Source organism: Homarus americanus, unplaced genomic scaffold (assembly GCF_018991925.1).
Source record: "Homarus americanus isolate GMGI-L3 unplaced genomic scaffold, GMGI_Hamer_2.0 scaffold52806, whole genome shotgun sequence".
Classification (NCBI taxonomy): Eukaryota; Metazoa; Arthropoda; class Malacostraca; order Decapoda; family Nephropidae; genus Homarus; species Homarus americanus.
In genome coordinates, this window is record NW_024720773.1 from 4,227,541 (window position 1) to 4,246,426 (window position 18,886).

Consider the following 18,886-nt stretch of genomic DNA (forward strand, 5'->3'; position numbering starts at 1 on the left):
TGAATTCTTCACTACTCCCTCATGTAGCAAAACCCTGAACGAATAAAACATATACTGTATTGTATTTTTCTACAATAAAACAATGGAATGTGCGTTCAGAGTGGCGGATTAATAATACTGTTGGTCTTTGTCATTTTCAATGTATTAATTCATTATTTGCTATGATTTGTGGAGTTGGTTATTTGTGGTTAACACCTTGTGTACAGCGTTGCCTCTGTGCTGAATAAAATTGTCTGGCGTTAGCTAAATAAAATATTAATAGTGGCGTCCCCATATTGAAGGGGTTAAATAATTGTGTGGTTCTATCCTTTTTTCGTGTGTGTGTGTGTATGTGTGTGTGTGTGCGCGCGAGCATCAGCTACAAATTCTACAATGATGTCTCATTGTGATTAATGAAGGTTGTGACTATTCCTGTGCTCTTTGTATAATTCTGAACCTGTATAGCTCCTTGCCCCTCTCCATGATGGCCCACAACTCTGCCCATTCACTTAAGTTCCTATTTTCCGATCACCACTGGTCAACCTGTCACCTCTCTGGCTTGTCCATAAGATCTTAATTCCCCTAAATCTGACCATGGCATGGGTCAGCGACGGGCGTCTCTCAGTGAGTGTTCCTTACTATCCCAGTCAGGGAGATGACGAGGCCAGTCAGGGGCACACTGGAGATGGCTTTGAGGAGTTTAGGACGAATAAGAAGAAACAAAAATTTAAGAAACATTCTGCACAGTCGTCCCAAGTGGATGATATGATTCGATCCTTAAAAAGTTGAAAGACTACTGTACCTTGTTACCCCCTTCCCTAAGAATATGTCCCCTGAGAAGCTTTTGATCTTCCGGGCATCTACAGGGCAAACAGAATCTACAAGGATAATGCACCAATTACTATTGTGGTATCGTCATTGTATGGAATGGTAAGGAACCGCCTTCCGTTCAACATTTCTTCTTCGGGGAGTGTAGCGCCCCTAGTCATATCAGATAGTGGGTTCTCACCCCTGTGATGTGTTACAACTGTTACGGAACCTACCATGTGGCGAAGTACTGCCACAAAAAGTGCCTGCTTGCCTGCACTGAACTTCAATTCCTATTTGTGACTTTTCATCATCCTTTACGATGAGTGGATTTTTTTTGAGGATTCTGTCATCATTTTGCGGATTATTTGGCCGATTAATCTATAAATCTGAAGACGAGATGTTTGTGACATTAAAAATAAGACTTTACCTCAGTATCGAGAGGTTTGGCCCTTCTTCTCATACGGACAAGTACAGACCGCAGTAAAAATGTTCGTTTGAATCACAAATAATGCGTGATCATTGCTACAGGGAGAGCCATGGCAGTTAGGCAGTTGAGTGGTCAATTTCAGAAAGTTAATATACTAGTATTAGCATTTCAGTCTGTACTGTCTGCAGTAGTTACTGCTCAGGACGGTAACTATAGCGGCCTAAGTATGACAATCTTACTGGTAAAGCTAGGAATCTATGCCTGAAATTCAAGAACTGATTAAGTTCACTTGAACCTTGAAGGCAAGGCCTATTGTGCATGTACCAAAGGCAAATACAGTATTAACTTAATGCAAAACTTTGTGATTCTAAACCTGGACAGTTGTGGAAGCATATCGTGCTTCCTGAACCATTTACAGTACAAGTCCCAGAGCAATTAAAGATTAATTTCCAGAAGATTTGGTAAATCTGAGGCCTCTCCGACAAGTGCAACTGAAGACCGTGTGGAATATTTCATTGTAGAACACGTTTATTTCACTGCCGAACACTTTGTGGGGGTAGGATGGGATGGAGAAAGGAAACTGGCTAATGCTCTTCTATACATATAGAGATGGATGCAGCTTGGTGCTGGGAAATGGCAGCGGTTACAAGCGTGATGTGAGAGAGCTGGTTGGTGAGGATGCTCAGAGGAGGACAGCTTGTGGGTCGCCATGCTCGCCGGCGGGAGCGAGGACCACCAGGCAGGAGGAGGAGGTGTTGCTTGCTGGTTGGTGTAGGTAGAAAGAGAGAGGGCACTACGAGGTCAGGTCTTAAATAGCGGAGGTAGGCGTGGCTTAGTAGTTGACCTCCGTGATGTATGGCGGCGCTGGTTGACCCAGACCACGAGGCATACACTGGGGAATTCAAGGGGTCGGCTACTCAGCGACAAACAGCGTTTGTAGGGGAGAAATCCACTACAATACTCCCTCCTTCCCTCCAGGCGGTGTAGGAGACTTGTTGTCTGCAGGGTTGCATGGCACATGTGAGGCAGAACGGGCGGTGCATGCCTCATCTGAGACAACGGCGAGGGCGTAGATGAGCCGGCCGCTAGTGGAGGCAACTGTCTAGACACACAATATCTGTGGGAATAGAGAGGGAGAAAGAGGGTTGTGGAGGCGATGAATGTTGTGCTTCACTCGCGACAGGTACAGAGTCGTCAGATGCGCCTGCTGGGATGTGTGGGCCTGGGTTCAGGAGCAGGGGCTGCGTCAGCAGAAGCGGATGAGGGCTCGTGACAGCAGCTGGGTCCACGACAGCAGCAGGGTGCAGGACAGTAGCAGGGAGTACCTGAGGGAGAAAAGAGGGGTGTGTGGGTCCGCACTCAGGCGCATGGGCTGCGTCGGGAGCAGGGGCTGCATCAGGAGGAGCGGCAGGGGGTACTGCTGGGCCGGGGGCGGCGTCTGAGGCAGGACGGGTGTGTTGGGGTCGGTAGGACGTGGTGCTTGGGGCAGGAAGAGGAGCTGGTGTCTGCTTAGAGAAGCAGTGCTTCTCTAGGGTGTCTAACCTGCGGTGTAGAGACAGTAGCTGTAGAGCCGATGAGAGCTGCTTCTGGGTGGATAAGCCAGTCTTCCATGTTGCTTGAAGACTGGGAGAATGATCAGTTTCTCCTCCATCCTGTGTGAGTGGTCACTCCGGGGTCACCATTTGTGGGGTACGTGATGTTTGGTTCTAGACTTAAAAATCACGATGTGCTCACTGTATACATATTGTATTGGATGTACAATGCAGCTTGGTGCTGGGAAGTGGCAGCGTGGTTACAAGTGTGATGTAGAGAGAGCTGGTTGGTGAGGGTGCTCAGAGGACAGCCAGGTCGCCACCAGCGGCGGAGCGAGGACCCCTGCCAGGCAGCGGCGGGGAGGAGGAGGTGTTGCTTGCCAAGGTGAGGTAGAAAGAGCGTCGTCACCACGAGGTTCAGGTCTTAAATAGCGGAGTGTAGGCGTGGCTTAGTGCTGACTCAGTCATGGGCGTTGCTGACCCAGACCATGAGGCATACACTGAGGAATTCGTGGGGTCGGCTACTCAGCGACAAACAGCGTTTGTAAGGGAGAAATTCACTACAACTTAACTACAATTTGTTAAAAGTGATATAAGCACCTACGTGATATGTTAAATTTCATTGTAGTATTTTTAAAAATCAATTTATATGTATATTTCAAAGCATATAAAAAACTAGCTTCCTTTTTTTTTTAAATAAAGCTACTATTGACTCTCCTCATAGTGACTTTTGAACATCACGAGTCGGCATCCCTGTCTAGAAGTTAGAACAACAGTTTGTCTCTCATTGTCAATAGGAAAGTATGTAGGATTTAAAGTCTATCTCTTGATTCAGAAAATCACAGAAATAAATTTTTCACTAAGAATCGCATAGAGCTCTTACAAGTGATGATAACGCCAGAATACTTGTGCATGGATAATCGATTAATCGTATTTCTATTTTGTAAAGATATTTTTTCTGGTTCTATAATTTTGAGTAAACTCGCATTGTTATTCAAATTTTGTTATTAAAAATATCAGAAGATAAACATGAGGCCTACCTGAGACCACTGTAGTATATTAACTAATGATGTTGTTGTCTATTATAACTATTATGAAAGTATAAATAAATATATCTACACAAGGCAGGTTGGATATATTGAATACCAATCATGTACCACTACCACTACATACCATACCATACCATACCATACCATACTACAGTGTCCTGTTTAGGGAAATCAAAAGTACCTGAATAAGAGCATTTGAACTTGGCACGCCACAAGGAGAAGTGTCAAGTTCTATGGGTGCAAACGTTTGGGTTGGGTATAAACGAGACCCCCTAGTATGGCCCACTGCAGTTTCCTCCGTTCTTATGCTCTTATGTTCTTAATATACTGATGCACAAGCTTATTATTGACATTCCAGTTCAACCGACTGAAGCTGCGATGTTTTACACGTATGATTTCTGTATTATGGTGCATACCAAACCCAGGCTCCAAGCCCTAATGGATGCATTTGCTCGGAGGACTGTTGAATGTGGTGGTCTCATAATATCTATTGATAAGACGAGGGTCCTCAATCCTTGCCCTGCTTATCCTTTTAACTTTAATATTGATTTAAATGATGCGAACTTCATTGCCAACCTCCACGCCAAACTATTAGAGCGAATTAAACCTCTTGGAACCTTACTTGGTGAAAGCTATGGAATTAACATCACCTATGCTCGTACCTTCTATCTTCACTTCATATGATCCATAGTTGACTATCATGCTCCTCATCTTGTTACTCTTCCTTACAAACATCTTGATAGCCTGGAAGTAGTACAAAATAAAGTCATGTGCAATATCTTAGGATTCCCAAAATCTACAAGAATTATAAACATGAGAAAAAAACTTCCTGATCACAGCGGATGGGGTAAAACACGCACTAAGAATTATCGTAGAGATCAAGAAGTTTTTTCATCAGCACATTTATATTTATGGGAATGGGTCAGTGATCCAGGGTCACAAATAGCCCTCATCTTCGTGAACAACTTATATTAGAAGGACTAGTGGATAAAGATCAGTCAGCAACTTAAGTTCTGGATATGAAATGGAAGTCTAACAAAGATGAATTAGGTTTTCACTCCAGCCTAGAATACTTGAAATTTATGGAATACTGTATCACCGGCCTATTGGCCCATACTAGGCAGCCCCGTTTACACCCAACCCATATCGCTCATATATCAGTCAAAACTATATTTGAAGCTTCCCAGCGTGTTGGAGTTAATGATGATGTTTGGTTACTTATTCCACTCTATTTCCAAACCAGTGTACTCTGCCACCTTCACAGCAGTGGGAACTGAATGTCCCAACATGAGTAATGGATGAGTGGAACAAGTTACCAAACACCATCATTAACTCCAACACGCTGGGAAGCTTCAAATATAGTTTGGACAGATATATGAGCGATATGGGTTGGGTGTAAACAGGGCTGCAGTTTCCTTCATTCTTATGTTCATATCAGCGCTGTAGTGAATATAAACCAGAATGGTGGTTTGAACTCGCAACTTAAAGTTATGTACAGTGCACACAGACAGACACATTCACGTACCTCCTGTTATAAGACAATTTTATTCTTGGGCAGGTTTGGCCCGAGGGTGAAGCCCATCTGTCTCCCTGACGCCCGTGACTCCTACGATGACCTGCAGGGATGTGTGGTGATGGGATGGGGCGAACAGATCTTTGTACCTGAGGTAAGTGTCCAAGACTTTATCTTCTTTGTGATAACAACAGTTGTGTACAAAATACATGTACAGTATAAATTAAAGTGTCATCATCTATATAGAAGGAACAATTGTCATCCAGTCAACAGAGGGAGACCACATGGTCCTACATTTGATAATCCTGAATATTGTTAGAGGGCGACGGTAATGAAGATAACTAATGAGCTTATACTGTCACACACATACCCTATTACTTTGCTGTCGCTCGGAGTTATTAAGGATGTCACCTTCGTTGGGGAACTCCGAGGCCGATACGGGACCGGCAGGGTCGTTCATAGGTGTTGCACATGTGGGGGGCTACATCTAGTGTGAGAGGGGCGGCAACAGCGTCTTTTCGGAGTTGGCACTTGTCTGCCTCGGTTTGGAGTTGGGCTAACTCAAAGGTATTGACACCTTCTCTCATGGTGCTCCTCCAAGCGTTATGGTGTGCAGTAATCGTCTCCCAGGTAAGAGGGTAGATTTGGCACTTTTTCAGGTGTGTCTTAAGACTATCTTTATACCTTTTCAGTTGCCCATGTGATGTTTACTATTCGTGAGGTGAGTGTAAGGTATCTGCCTTGGCAATCTACTGTCGTTCATGAGGGTAACATGGCCAGTCCAACAAAATTGTTCAAAAATAATGGTAGCCTCGATGCTCCTACAGTTGGTATCAACGAGAATGCTGTCATTTGTTCTCTTGTCTTCCCAGAGAACTCGGAGGATGGAACAGACTACGTTGGTGAAAGTTTTCAAGTGCCTTGAGGTGCCTCCTGTATGTGATCCATGTCTCACTGCCATATAATAGGGTGGGGAGGACTACTGCTTGATATACATGCAACTTTGTAGATAATTTCAGCTCCCTACAGTTGAAGACACGAGTATACTGTCTTCCAAACACTTGAGATGCACATCTGATCCGATGTTGAATCTCTTCATCGATGTCTGCGGTGTTTGACAGGTGGGAGCCGAGATACTGAAAGAGGGTAACTTTAGAGAGGGTAGTACTGTTAAGCTGGATGGATGGTGGAGGTGTGGCTGAACCAGGGGCAGGTTTAAAGAGAATCCGAGTCTTATGTACATTCACCTAAAGGCCGAAGTGTGCATACACATCTGCATAGGTGTTCAGGATCTGTAGGTCGCGTTTAGTGTGAGCGACAAGGGTGAGGTCGTCTGCATACTGAAATTCAGTAATGTAATCTGCCGACACCTTTGTTCCTGCCTGGAGTCGTCTTATGTTGAAAAGACCCTTCATCTAGTACTGGATGTCCACCCCGCTGGCTAAATTAGCACTGCCACGAGTAAGGAAGGCAGTCAAGAAAATGGAAAAGAGAGTTGGTGCCAATACACATCCTTGTTTTACCCCCGTTTGGATAGGGAAGAATTCAGACGGGGTGCCATTGTGCAGGACACTGCCGATCATATCATCGTCGAGTTGCCTCACAATGGAGATGAATTTTGGTGGGCAGCCAAAACGGCCTAGGGTCCGCCAGAGGGCTTCCCTGTTGACCAAGTCAAAGGCCTTAGTTAGGTCGATGAAGTCCATGTACAGGTCACAATGCTGTTCTCTGCACTTTTCCTTGGATGGCAGGCAACAAGGATCATGTCAGTGGTGCCATGTGATGGTCTAAAGCCACATTGAAATTCTAGGAGGAAGTCCTCCACCTGAAGAAGTCTGTTTAGGAGGACTCTTGCCTGTTACTGACAGCAGCGAGATCCTGCGGTAGTTGCCACAGTCTAACTGATCTCCCTTAGGGGATTTCCTACTTTTCCCATATATTCTCCAGGAGAGAGTGGAAATAGCTGGTATGCAGAGGTCCTCCTGCTTTGTAGATCTCGGCTGGAATTCCATCGGGCCCCGAGTCTGTTTTCTAATATACTATACGCCTAGCTGTGTGTGTATCTGTTCTGGGCAGCCGAAATGGCACAATCGTTTTTCATCAAACTTGGTGGAAAATCGCACAAAAATTCGTAGAGTGGAACAAACCTGGTCCCATGTCGATGGTTTCTTTAGGAAGGCATTAATTAATCATCTTATTTACGCTGGCAAAAGATGTCTCTGTACGCTGTCTGCCGGCCAGACGATTGCAGTTATCGTACGGCCCCCTCCTCTCCCCCCACTTTTTCTCTTAGCCTACTGTTTTTTTAATGTTGTTTGGATTAGTAAAGGAAGTAAGATGAGTAAATAGAAGAATAAAGAAGGGGAAACAGAAAATAGTTAGAGATAACAGGTGGGGGGGGGACTGAGTTTCATCATGCGTCTGGATGCGCAATTTCAACGTTACCAGACGACCTTACAGCTACAGTGTATACTTATTCCTGTGGGTGACTGTACATAGAAAGAGAGAAGAGATAAAAAAATAATAACAGGAATTCATGGAGAAGATGACTACAATAGACACAGGGTGAATATAGACAGTGAAACAGACAGGAGGTTGACAAAAATAGACAGATTCATACATGCACAAATAGACAATATGGCAACTAACATGACAGACAGACAGCTGACTGACTGGTTCACATTAGACAAACAGGCAGACACACGCCAACAACGGATAAGACAGACAGATTTGACGACATAAAGAGTACAGACGGGCTTACATTCAAACACCACGCAGACAAACTGACAATCGGGATGGCAATAGACGGGACGGATAGTCTTGAGACAGATTAGAAGGCATTTATAAACAAGAATAACACCAAATTGACCATAGCTGCGTCAGTGAGGGTAAGAGGTCTTACATCAATTCAATTTCAATTTCAATTGTTTATTCCTTGATAGAGGAAGCGGGATCCTAGTGCTGTCACAAGGTACCCCTGTACAATAACACCAGAAGCATCTGGCAAGTGTGACAAGTATATACAGTATAAATATTATAAAGGGGCTTACTAAAGCCTAAAGAAGGAAGGAAGGACATTCCTTTAACACATAATCAATGTTATTTACATAATACCTGGCCAGTATGGGGAGGATCATCGTGTCTCCATCAGGTGGTCGTGGAGTGGTGGTCCAGCAGGCGTCACGGAAGCGTTGTGTGTGGGGACATCTTAGGCTGTCGGGTCTTCTGCATAATGCACAAGAGCGTTGCTCATGGGGTCTTACAGCCACCAGCGTAAATAATAAGACGCATTGAAAACTAACACCCTCGCGCGGAAAGAACATTGATGGTCGGTCAGTCATGTGAGATGGGCCTAAAACTGACTAACGTACATGATGACTATGATGACTTAACACAGGTGATGACTTAAGCAGATGGTGACTAATCTAACCAGAATCAAGGTTACTTCTCTTCATAATATAATTTATCTCGGAATGATCATCGGTGATTCAAAATATTTTTTTTTATGATCTTAACCTCTCCTTATGGCGAATATTTCTTTAAGTAATTATTCTAACCTTTATTCTATTCCTTCTTATAGTATATTAGATACTGTAAGTATCACTACCACGACCATGATTATAACAACCACGACCATGATTATAACAACCACGACCATGATTATAACAACCACGACCATGATTATAACAACCACGACCATGATTATAACAACCAGGACCATGATTATAACAACCACGACCATGATTATAACAACCACGACCATGATTATAACAACCACGACTGTACACGCCTTGGTTAAGGACGTTCAGGTGACGGGCAAGTCGAAGGGAATGATTGAAACCCGTCTTTTGATGCATTCAATATTTATTGATGTGGTCAAAACCTGCAGAGGAGAAGGCGTTCATAATATTACAAGGTGATCCATCTGATACATAATTAGTTAGTCTCACACAATTTTATCTTAATTACAATTTATTAAACATACTGACATAACACAAAGTTCATAACTCTATTAATCTTAGCTTCGCTTCATTCTGCATTGTCTTATTACTCCGGGTTAGGTAGAAACGAGTAGGCGTAATTAGTCAACAATATTTCAGTACCGAGGGGTATGTCATCACTTAGGCCGTACTTACAAGTGCGGGTCAATGCAGATCAGTATGGTGTTCCAAGAGACAGCAGTATTGCGTAAATTGTTCCGGCACAAATTCTCGGACAGGAGAAAGCTGGTTTTCACAGCATCACTAGAGAGGGCGATCTGACTCATGGAGAGGCGGGCAGCACCGCCACCAGTTGAAGACAGTCCACTCAGCAGAACCAGGACTTGTCTGTAAACACTTCTACAACTGGCGAGGTCACAGATCGAAAGATTGAATGGCATCACACGCCAGCACTGTAGCTGAAGCCAGCGGCGATAACAACGACCATGATTATAACAACCACGACCATGATTATGACAACCACAACCATGATTATAACACTCATGACCATGATTATAACAACCACGACTATGATTATAGCAACCACGACTATGATCATAACCACGACTATGATTATAGCAACCACAACTATGATCATAACCACGACTATGATTATAACAACCACGACCATGATTATAACAACCACAACCATGATTATAACAACCACGACCATCTGGAAAACGATGTCGCAATACGCTGTCAGCCGGATGGCGGTTGCGCGCAAGCCAAACACAAGCTTCGTACTTTCACGCCTCGGTAAACTGTACCACCGGATTCGCCACCGGGCATGAAGGGCCCACGATCACTTGTTTTTTATCTATTTGGTCACAGTAGCTACCTCATCCAGGAATGGAGGATAGCTGAGATGGGTCAGCTCTGGATGCTAAGGGACCTGCTGGGTAGACAGGACATCACATCGGATTTTCGGCTGAGCAGCAAATGGTAGTGCTCTTTCTAGTGCTGAAGGATGTCTTCTTCGTCTTTAATTGTGGAGTTACCGTCGGATGAGCGGAGGGGGGCTACGCCACGAGGGATTGGCAATTAAAGTATTTTAGTAGAATTGAAAAATTCGTGCATCTTGTGTTGATCTGCAAGCTTTTTTTTCATTTCACATGGTTTATTTTTAAACCAGCCATTCTTTAGTTTGCAAAGTTCCTGCTGGGCCGCCACTTTCTTCTTGCAGAAGGTACCAGCTTTGGTCCAGTTAAAGCAGCACAAGTACATTGATTTCTGGGTCATTTTCAACAGACCAGTCCTGGTGTATTTTATCGATCTGGCCCATTTGGCACTGGGATTTAGGTTGTTTATCAGCCCATGTTCGAGCTTCTCTCTGAAAGCATGTGTTACCACTGGATCCTCTAGATGCTTAGTGTTAAAACCTCTCTTGGGAGGCTTGTTCCCTTTGCCGTTTTGGGATGACATACAGTGAGAGCTTGGCTCTGACGAGTCAATGATCAGTGTTGCAGTGGTCTTACCCACGCATGGGTCGGGTGATGAGGACATCTCTGCGATCTCTTTCTCTGACAACGATATAGTCAATGAGATGCCAGTGTTTGGATCGTGGGTGTTGCCACAAACCCTTCAACTTGTTGGCCTACATAACAAGGTATTGGTGATAGTGAGGTTGTGTGTGGCACACATGCTGAGGAGGAGTAGGCCGTTGGGTTTACACTTGCCTAGTCCATTTCTCCCTATGGTTCCCTGCCAAATGTTAGCATCTCTGCCAACTCTGGCATTGAAGTCGCCAAGGAGCACAACCTTATCTTCTCTGGGGATAGCGTTTTGGCTGCCCACCAAAATTCATCGACATTGTGAAGCAACTCCGTGATGGCATGAATGACAATGTCCTGCACAGTGGCACCCGGTCTGAGATCTACCCCATTCTAACTGAGATAAAACAAGGATGTGCACTGGCACCAACTCTCTTCTATTTTCGTGGCTGCCTTCCTTACTCGTGGCAGTGCCAATTTAGCCGGCGAGGTTGACATCCAGTACCAGAGGAAAGGGGTCATTTCAACATTTGACGACTCCAAAAAGGAACAAAGGTGTCGGAAGTTTCCATTACTAAACTTCACTGTGCAGATAACCTCACCCTTGTTACTCACACTGAATGTGACTTACAGAAGAACCTGAACACCTACGCAAATGTGTATGCACACTGCGGACTTGAGGTGAATGTATGTAAGACTCAGATACTCTTTCAGCCTGCCCCTGCTTCAGCCACACCTCCACTATCCATCCAGCTTAATGGTACTACCCTCTCTAATGTTACTCACTTTCAGTATCTCGGCTTCCACCTGTCCAACACCACGGACATCAATGAAGATATTCAGCATCGGATCAGATGTGCATCTCAAGCCTTTGGCAAACTCCAAACATGTGTCTTCAGCTGTAGGGAGCTGAGATTATCTACAAAGTTGCATGTGGTCCTCCCCACCCTGCTATATGGCAGTGAGACATGGGTCACATACAGGAGGCACCTCAAGGCACTTGAAAGCTTTCACCAATGTAGTCTATGTTCATCCTCTGAGTTCGCTAGGAAGACGAGAGAACACATGCCAGTATTCTTGCTGACACCAACTATAGAAGCATCGAGGCTACCATTATCCGTGAACCACAATGTTGAACTGGCCATGTTAACTGCATGGACTGCCAAAGCAATTACTTTACAGTCACCTAATGAATAGTAAACGTAACGCCGGCGGGCAACTTAAAAGGTATAAGGATAGTCTTAAGACAAACCTGAAAAAGTGCCAAATCGACCCCCTCACCTGGGTGTCGATTACTCCACATTGTAACGCTTGGAGGAGAACCGCACGAGAAGGTGTCAATACTCTCGAGTTAGCACGACTACGTACCAAGGCAGACAAGCGCCAATGCCGGAAAGATGCTCGCGCCACCCCTCCTGCACTAGATGTAGCCCTCCACAAGTGTAAAATCTGTGGCCGGCACAGCCGGTCCCGTATCAACCTCTCTAGTCACCTCAGTGCTCACCAACGAAGGTGACATCTTTAAAAACCCATATTATTTTATCATAGCTGGATGATGGTCATACTCAATTCCAAGTGACAGCAAAGTAGTAGTAGTTGTGTGCGTTCACGTGTGTGTGTGTGTGTGTGTGTGCGTGCATATGTGTGTGTGCATGTGTGTGCCTGTGTGTGTGTGTCTGTGTCAATGTGTGTGTGTGTGTGGCGACCAGTGGTGTAATAGTCAGCATTGTTGCCTCGCAAGCAAGCAGACCCAAGTTCAAATCCCGGGCAGGGTGAAACTATGGACATGTTTCTTTACGCCATTTGCCTCTGTCTACCCAGCAGTAATTGGGAACCTGGATGTTAATCGATTTGCGGATCATATTCCGGGGTAATGGTTAGCCAGTGCAGTTGGCGAGTTGTCCAGTTTTCTCGCACTATTCCTTGACACTGGGTCATGCAGCTCGTTAACTTAGGGTGTGGTTGTTGTGTTGGCAACAGCTTCTACACCTTAACCCTTAAGCCCCTGGTTAGGGTGCTGGTGGCAGTACCCCCCCACCCGAGAAAAATAAATTTTTTCGAAAAATAATTTTAACCTTTTAAAATGATAAAACAATAAAAAAGAAGTAAGAAAAACTATATATTGACCCTCGAGAAACTTCTCTGGCCATGCAGAGGGAGGGAGGAGAGGGAGAGATTAGGAGACAGTGTTGGTTTGGCAGCTGACGCTCGTGCTCCCTCGGCACTTAGCAGCTGTTTTTAGCTCGCCTTTGTGTCCGAAGTGGCCAATAATGTATGTATTTATTGATCTTAATACATATTTGCTATAAATAATTCATTTAGAATATTTTATTTGCATAATTTTTCATAAAAAAGTGCTTGGCAACACTCAACAGTGGGTCGCCGGTCTGCCTCGCTGTCTTTGTGTTTGGTAAGTAATGCATAAAATAGTAATAATTCACAAAAAATACTTTGTAAGTATCGAGATATTAAAGTTGTCTAGCACTCAGGATGGAAGGAAACTCTAATGTGGTTTTCTTGTATAATATATATAAGTTATATGATAGACAGTCTGGTGCTGGAGATGCCGTGTGGTGGGGAGCAGCTCAGTAGAAGACGTTCGGGAGTATCGTGTTGAAGGAGGTAGATGTGCAGGAGCTTCGTTAGAGAAGGTGTTGCCTGTTGCTGGCCTCCTGGTTGAATGAAATGTTAACAGCGTGGAGCTTGCTGGAGGAGATGTTGCTTGTTCAGGAAAATGGGCAGAATGAGAGTTGGTTGGTGAGGAAGCTCAGAGAAGGACATGCTCGCTGGCGGGAGCGAGGACCGCCAGGCAGGCGAGGAGAGGCGAGGGTCGCCAGGCAGCGGCAGAGGAGGAGGTGTTGCTTGTTCAAGAAGATTGGTCAGACTGAATCTCAATGGAGAGACAGAGCTTATATACCCCGCAGCAGCCGCTATGAGTCATGGTGGGAAAACCCGAGAAGTAGCCGGTGAATAGTTCCGTTGCTAAGATACGGCGGGCATTGGAATGCGGATACGCTTGGTTGCTAGGGAAGGCGGCACATTGGAATGTGATGGCAGGTGGTGGGCTGCTACGCAGTTAGTTTGTAGGGGAGACATCCACTACAATACTCCCCCTCCCCTCCAGGCGGTGTAGGAGACTTGTTGTTTGTAGAGTTGCTTAGCACATGTGAGGAAGACCGGGCGGTGCATGCCTCATGTGAGACAACGGCGATGGCGTGATGAGCCGATCGCTGAAATACAACTGTCTAGATACACACGATCTGTGGGAGAAGGGAGAAAAAGGGTGTGTGGAGGCGATGAATGTTCTTCCCTCACGACAGGTACAGGGTCGTCAGATGCGCCTGCTGGGGTGTGTGTGGGCCTGGATCAGGAGCAGGGGCTGGGTCAGCAGAAGCGGATTAGGGCTCGTGACAGCAGCTGGGTCCACGACAGCAGCAGGGTGCAGGACATTAGCAGGGAGTACCTGAGGGAGAAAAGAGGGGGTGTGGAGGCGATGGATGTTGTGTGCTTCCCTCACGGCAGGTACTGCTGGGTCGGCGGCTGAGGCAGGACGGGTGTGCTGGGGTCGTCAGAATGTGGTGCGTGAGGCAGGAAGAGGAGCCGGTGTCTGCTTGAAGAGTGGGAGCGTGATCAGTGTCTCCTCCATCCTGTGTGAGTGCTAATCTCCGGGAGTCACCATTGTAGGGGTATCGAGATATTAATGTTGTCTAGCACTCAGGATGGAAGGAAACTCTAATGTGGTTTTCTTATATAATATATATAAGTTATATGATAGACAGTCTGGTGCTGGAGATGCCGTGTGGTGGGGAGCAGCTCAGTAGAAGACGTTCGGTGAGTATCGTGTTGAAGGAGGTAGATGTGCAGGAGCTTCGTTAGAGAAGGTGTTGCCTGTTGCTGGCCTCCTGGTTGAATGAAATGTTAACAGCGTGGAGCTTGCTGGAGGAGATGTTGCTTGTTCAGGAAGATGGGCCAGAATGAGAATTGGTTGGTGAGGAAGCTCAGAGAAGGACATGCTCGCTGGCGGGAGCGAGGACCGCCAGGCAGGCGAGGAGATGCGAGGGGCAGCCAGGCAGCGGCGGAGGAGGAGGTGTTGCTAGTTCAAGAAGAATGGTCTGACTGAATCTCAAGGGAGAGACAGAGCTTATATACACCCAGCAGCGGCTATGAGTCATGGTGGGAAAACCCGAGAAGTAGCCGGTGAATAGTTCCGTTGCTAAGATACGGCGGGCATTGGAATGCGGATACGCTTGGTTGCTAGGGAAGGCGGCACATTGGAATGTGATGGCAGGTGGTGGGCTGCTACGCAGTTAGTTTGTAGGGGAGACATCCACTACAGCACATAACCTACTCATAGCATTGTTTTACAGTAATACTACACTACTTTTAGCAATATTACTTTGTTACAACATGATAAAATCGACAAACAATGAAAATGAAAGAAACAAAAGTAGGTAATTATGTTCAGGAAGCTTCCCTGTAGCCAAGCGAGTTGTGTGAGAGGCAAATAGTCACACTGGAACCTGATAACCCTCCCTGGGCATTTAAAGCGTGGCGGGAATAGGCGCGCGTTCTGGAACGTCACTCTGGGCCTAGGGGTTCACGCCGAGGTGGCCCTTGGGCCGGCCATCCTCGATCTCGAGGGGCTTCCATTATTTGTGTGTGTGTGTGCCCATTTGCACGTGTGTTTGGGTGTGGTGAAATGAATAAACTACAAACATCACGTAAGACTGGGGAACCATTGCATGTCATGTTCTCCTAAAATAGTGATACATTAACCCAGTGATAGTGGCTTCCTGGCTATTTTGATGGATTTATCCCCATTATGTAACCAGTTCTACCTATAAATCATGCTAATTGAACGTTGCTGAGACATACTCGTTAGACTAATTACTGTATAAGAATCAACAGAAGTGATGACGTCATATAAACTTTGGCGTCATGGCTTACTGAAGTCTTTCATTCTGATGACTTACTTGATCAGCTGGACGAAACTCTTGTTATTTGATAAGGTAAAGGTTTATTACAAAAAATATATAATTTCAGCGTCCCTTCCGGCCATCCCCACGAGTGTTGCACTTCACTCCCACCATCGTCGTAGACCGCACGTGTCAGCTGCTGGCTGGGGCTAAGAACTATTCGTCGTCCAATGCATGCTTCAGGGCAGTGACCTCGAGTTCGTCCGTGTGCCGTGGGGACTCTGGAGGTCCTCTGGCCTGCATGGTGGATGGTAAAATCACTCTCTATGGCGTGGTGTCCAGGGGTGTATTATGCGTCCAGCCCAATAACCTTCCACAGATATACACTCGAGTAACAAAGTATATTCGTTGGATTCTGGAGAAAATTGCTGCTGAAGAGTAATAACCCAACCCTATATATTCTTACTACCAAAGATAGATATCAACATAGGAGTTTGAATATCTATGTTGATGTAATGAGGAGGATGATAAAGGAGCAACTGAAAAATTTATGAATGATGGGAACCTGGAAGTCTTGGCTTTAAAGGGAGGGAGAAGAAAAACGCTGATGGGAACAAGTGTAGACCATAAAGTGAACATTGAAGGAAGAAGAACAGAGTGGCAGTGCTGTTGACTGATGGAGTACAAGTATGTGTTATTTAAAATGAGATTTGACAAAAGGATGAATAAGTGAAGTGCATACTCGTAGATGTTCCAAAGAAAAAGGAAAGAAAGTGGTTTAGGCAAGGAATGAATAGCTGAATTTAATGTTTGAATTTGAGGGATAAAGTGATATCGAGTATGACAGCGAAATGGACGTGATTTGGGATAGACAGGACATTCAAGAAAAGAATGGAAAGACTGATAGAAATGCACTGTATGCTGACTACTGAGAGATAATTAATAATAAGTGTGGATATTTAAAGGGAAGGAAATTGATAAGTACAGTATGTGAATACATCGACCACTGATTAGTACAGGGTCCGGCAGAGAAACTTCACGGTTTTTAAAAACGGGCTGTGCTCGAAATCGTTGGAGTGGGGGAAGCGACATTGAACGCACGTGCAGTTTAACTGAACTGACCGGAAACAACATGAGGGAGGGAGTGGCAGCAATACCTCTCGAAATGGCACATCGAGTAATGGGGAATTTTCGCTCCCAACTGCAAAAATGTGTAAATAACAATGGACACCATCTCACTGATGTAATTTTTAAGAAGTGAAGCTTGTACATAAAATGTTTTGGTTAATTTGGGTTTAAAAATTTTGGGTAATTTATATATATATATATATAACCGTCAGCTGGTGTTTCTCTTCCGGACCCTGTGTATTAAAATCAATCTGTAGCCCTAAATCATTGAGTTACTTCGAATCTTATGGTATCCTATAAATAATGTAAATACTGTAGTTGTGTACTGAGCTATCTTCCTGTTTGGGGGCACTTTGTGATGTGTGTGTGTGTGTGTGTTTTGTGCATGTATGCGTGTGCTCTGCGCATACCCCTCCAGGTCAGGGCCTGGTTAAGATTAGGGGGGGGGTCTTTATGCCAAGAGCTTTAGGGGGGGGGCAGGGCTCATGTATTCACTATCAACTGTATAATTTCTTTAGATCTTAGTAAATTAAAATACGATTGGAATTTATCTCCAAGAGGCATTTATTTATAATTTATAATTCTGCACAAGATGATATTGTAGGGGTATCGAGATATGATGTTGTCTAGCACTCAGGATGGATGGAAACTCTAATGTGGTTTTCTTATATAATATAAGTTATATGATAGACAGTCTGGTGCTGGAGGTGCCGTGTGGTGAGGAGCTGCTCAGTAGAAGACGTTCGGTGAGTAGCGTGTTGAAGGAGGTAGATGTGCAGGAGCTTCGTTAGAGAAGATGTTGCCTGTTGCTGGCCTCCTGGTTGAATGAATGTTAACAGCGTGGAGCTTGCTGGAGGAGGTGTTGCTTGTTCAGGAAGATGGGCAGAATGAATCTCAATGGAGAGACAGAGCTTATATACCCAGCAGCAGCCGCCAGTCCTCTATGAATCATGTTGGGAAAACCCAGAAAGTTGCCGGTGACTAGTTTCGTTGCTAAGCAACCGTACCATCTGGCGTCAGCTCTCGCTTGGTTGCTAGGAGACGGCACGTCGGAATGCGATAAGCAGTTGTAGGGGTGACGTCCACTACAATATAATGAATACACTTAATTTGAACACAGTATTATTAGACTGTAGCTTTATTCATGATAGCAAATATTTTATATAAATAAATTATTAGTTTAGAATAATATTGACAATGAAATACATGGGTATGGAACTCGTACATTTACAAGAAAATTTTCTTACGATATAATATTTCTAGTTTAGCACGAGATGACAAAATTTACTTCACTTAATGCATTTAATAATGGCTTTATTCATTGTAGCAAATATTTCACAAAAGAAGCACAAAGATAAAGAACTCAAACATTGACACCAAAATTTTCTTCCTTGACTTTATTGTTGGAAAGTTATTCACTTCTTTGAAATTTAATGATCGTGAGGGGTCAAACTGTAGAGACAATATATTGCTTCACTTTTTGTCTGAGAGGCATGACCTCGTACAGTTCTTAATCCTACCCATTGGTGAGAGAGCTCTTTAACCAGACCCTGATTGCCATGATTGAGGGCGAGGACCCCAAATCCGGAGGGGGAGGGGCTACGCCACGGCATACTTGGCGTAAGCCTTAACCACGCCTTGCTCCAGGTGGTAGGTCTGTTTATTCTTCCTGTTACCATTTGAAGTCATTGTATTCGTGCATTTAGGTTCTACATTTGTGTAATTTAAGTGAAGTATTGTATCATATGTTAAGGCTTTAGTATTTGTGATGTACGGTAATTAAATAAGTTTTATGTAAGGTTTCACTAAACACAAACCCTATTTAACTTTGTTATATGTTAAGAAATATATATGTACCTGTACAATTCTATAACATATGTGCATCTGAGAACTGTGGGCTAAACAATATTATTCAGTGTTCTGTTAATATTACTGGTCCCACTTATTTATTCAAAGCTTCTGTGTGCACCTCTTCACTGAGAAGAGATTTTGGGTTTCATATCACCCAGAACCCGCTACGAGGAGTTGTTGCGTTTCGAGTTCACCGGTGTCTGTCCAACCA

General features: G+C 44.6%; 1 protein-coding gene across 1 annotated transcript in view; it reads left to right on the top strand.

The window, feature by feature from the left end:
- Window positions 1–17,020, top strand: part of LOC121861123 (neurotrypsin-like) — a 48,829-nt gene extending 31,809 nt beyond the window's left edge. Inside the window, exons 11-12 of the mRNA XM_042358687.1 lie at window positions 5,356–5,464; window positions 15,824–17,020. Coding sequence (XP_042214621.1) covers window positions 5,356–5,464; window positions 15,824–16,138 — 424 coding nt within the window. The 3' untranslated portion in view covers window positions 16,139–17,020. The remainder of the gene's footprint in view (window positions 1–5,355; window positions 5,465–15,823) is intronic.
- The last annotated feature ends 1,866 nt before the right edge of the window (window positions 17,021–18,886 follow it).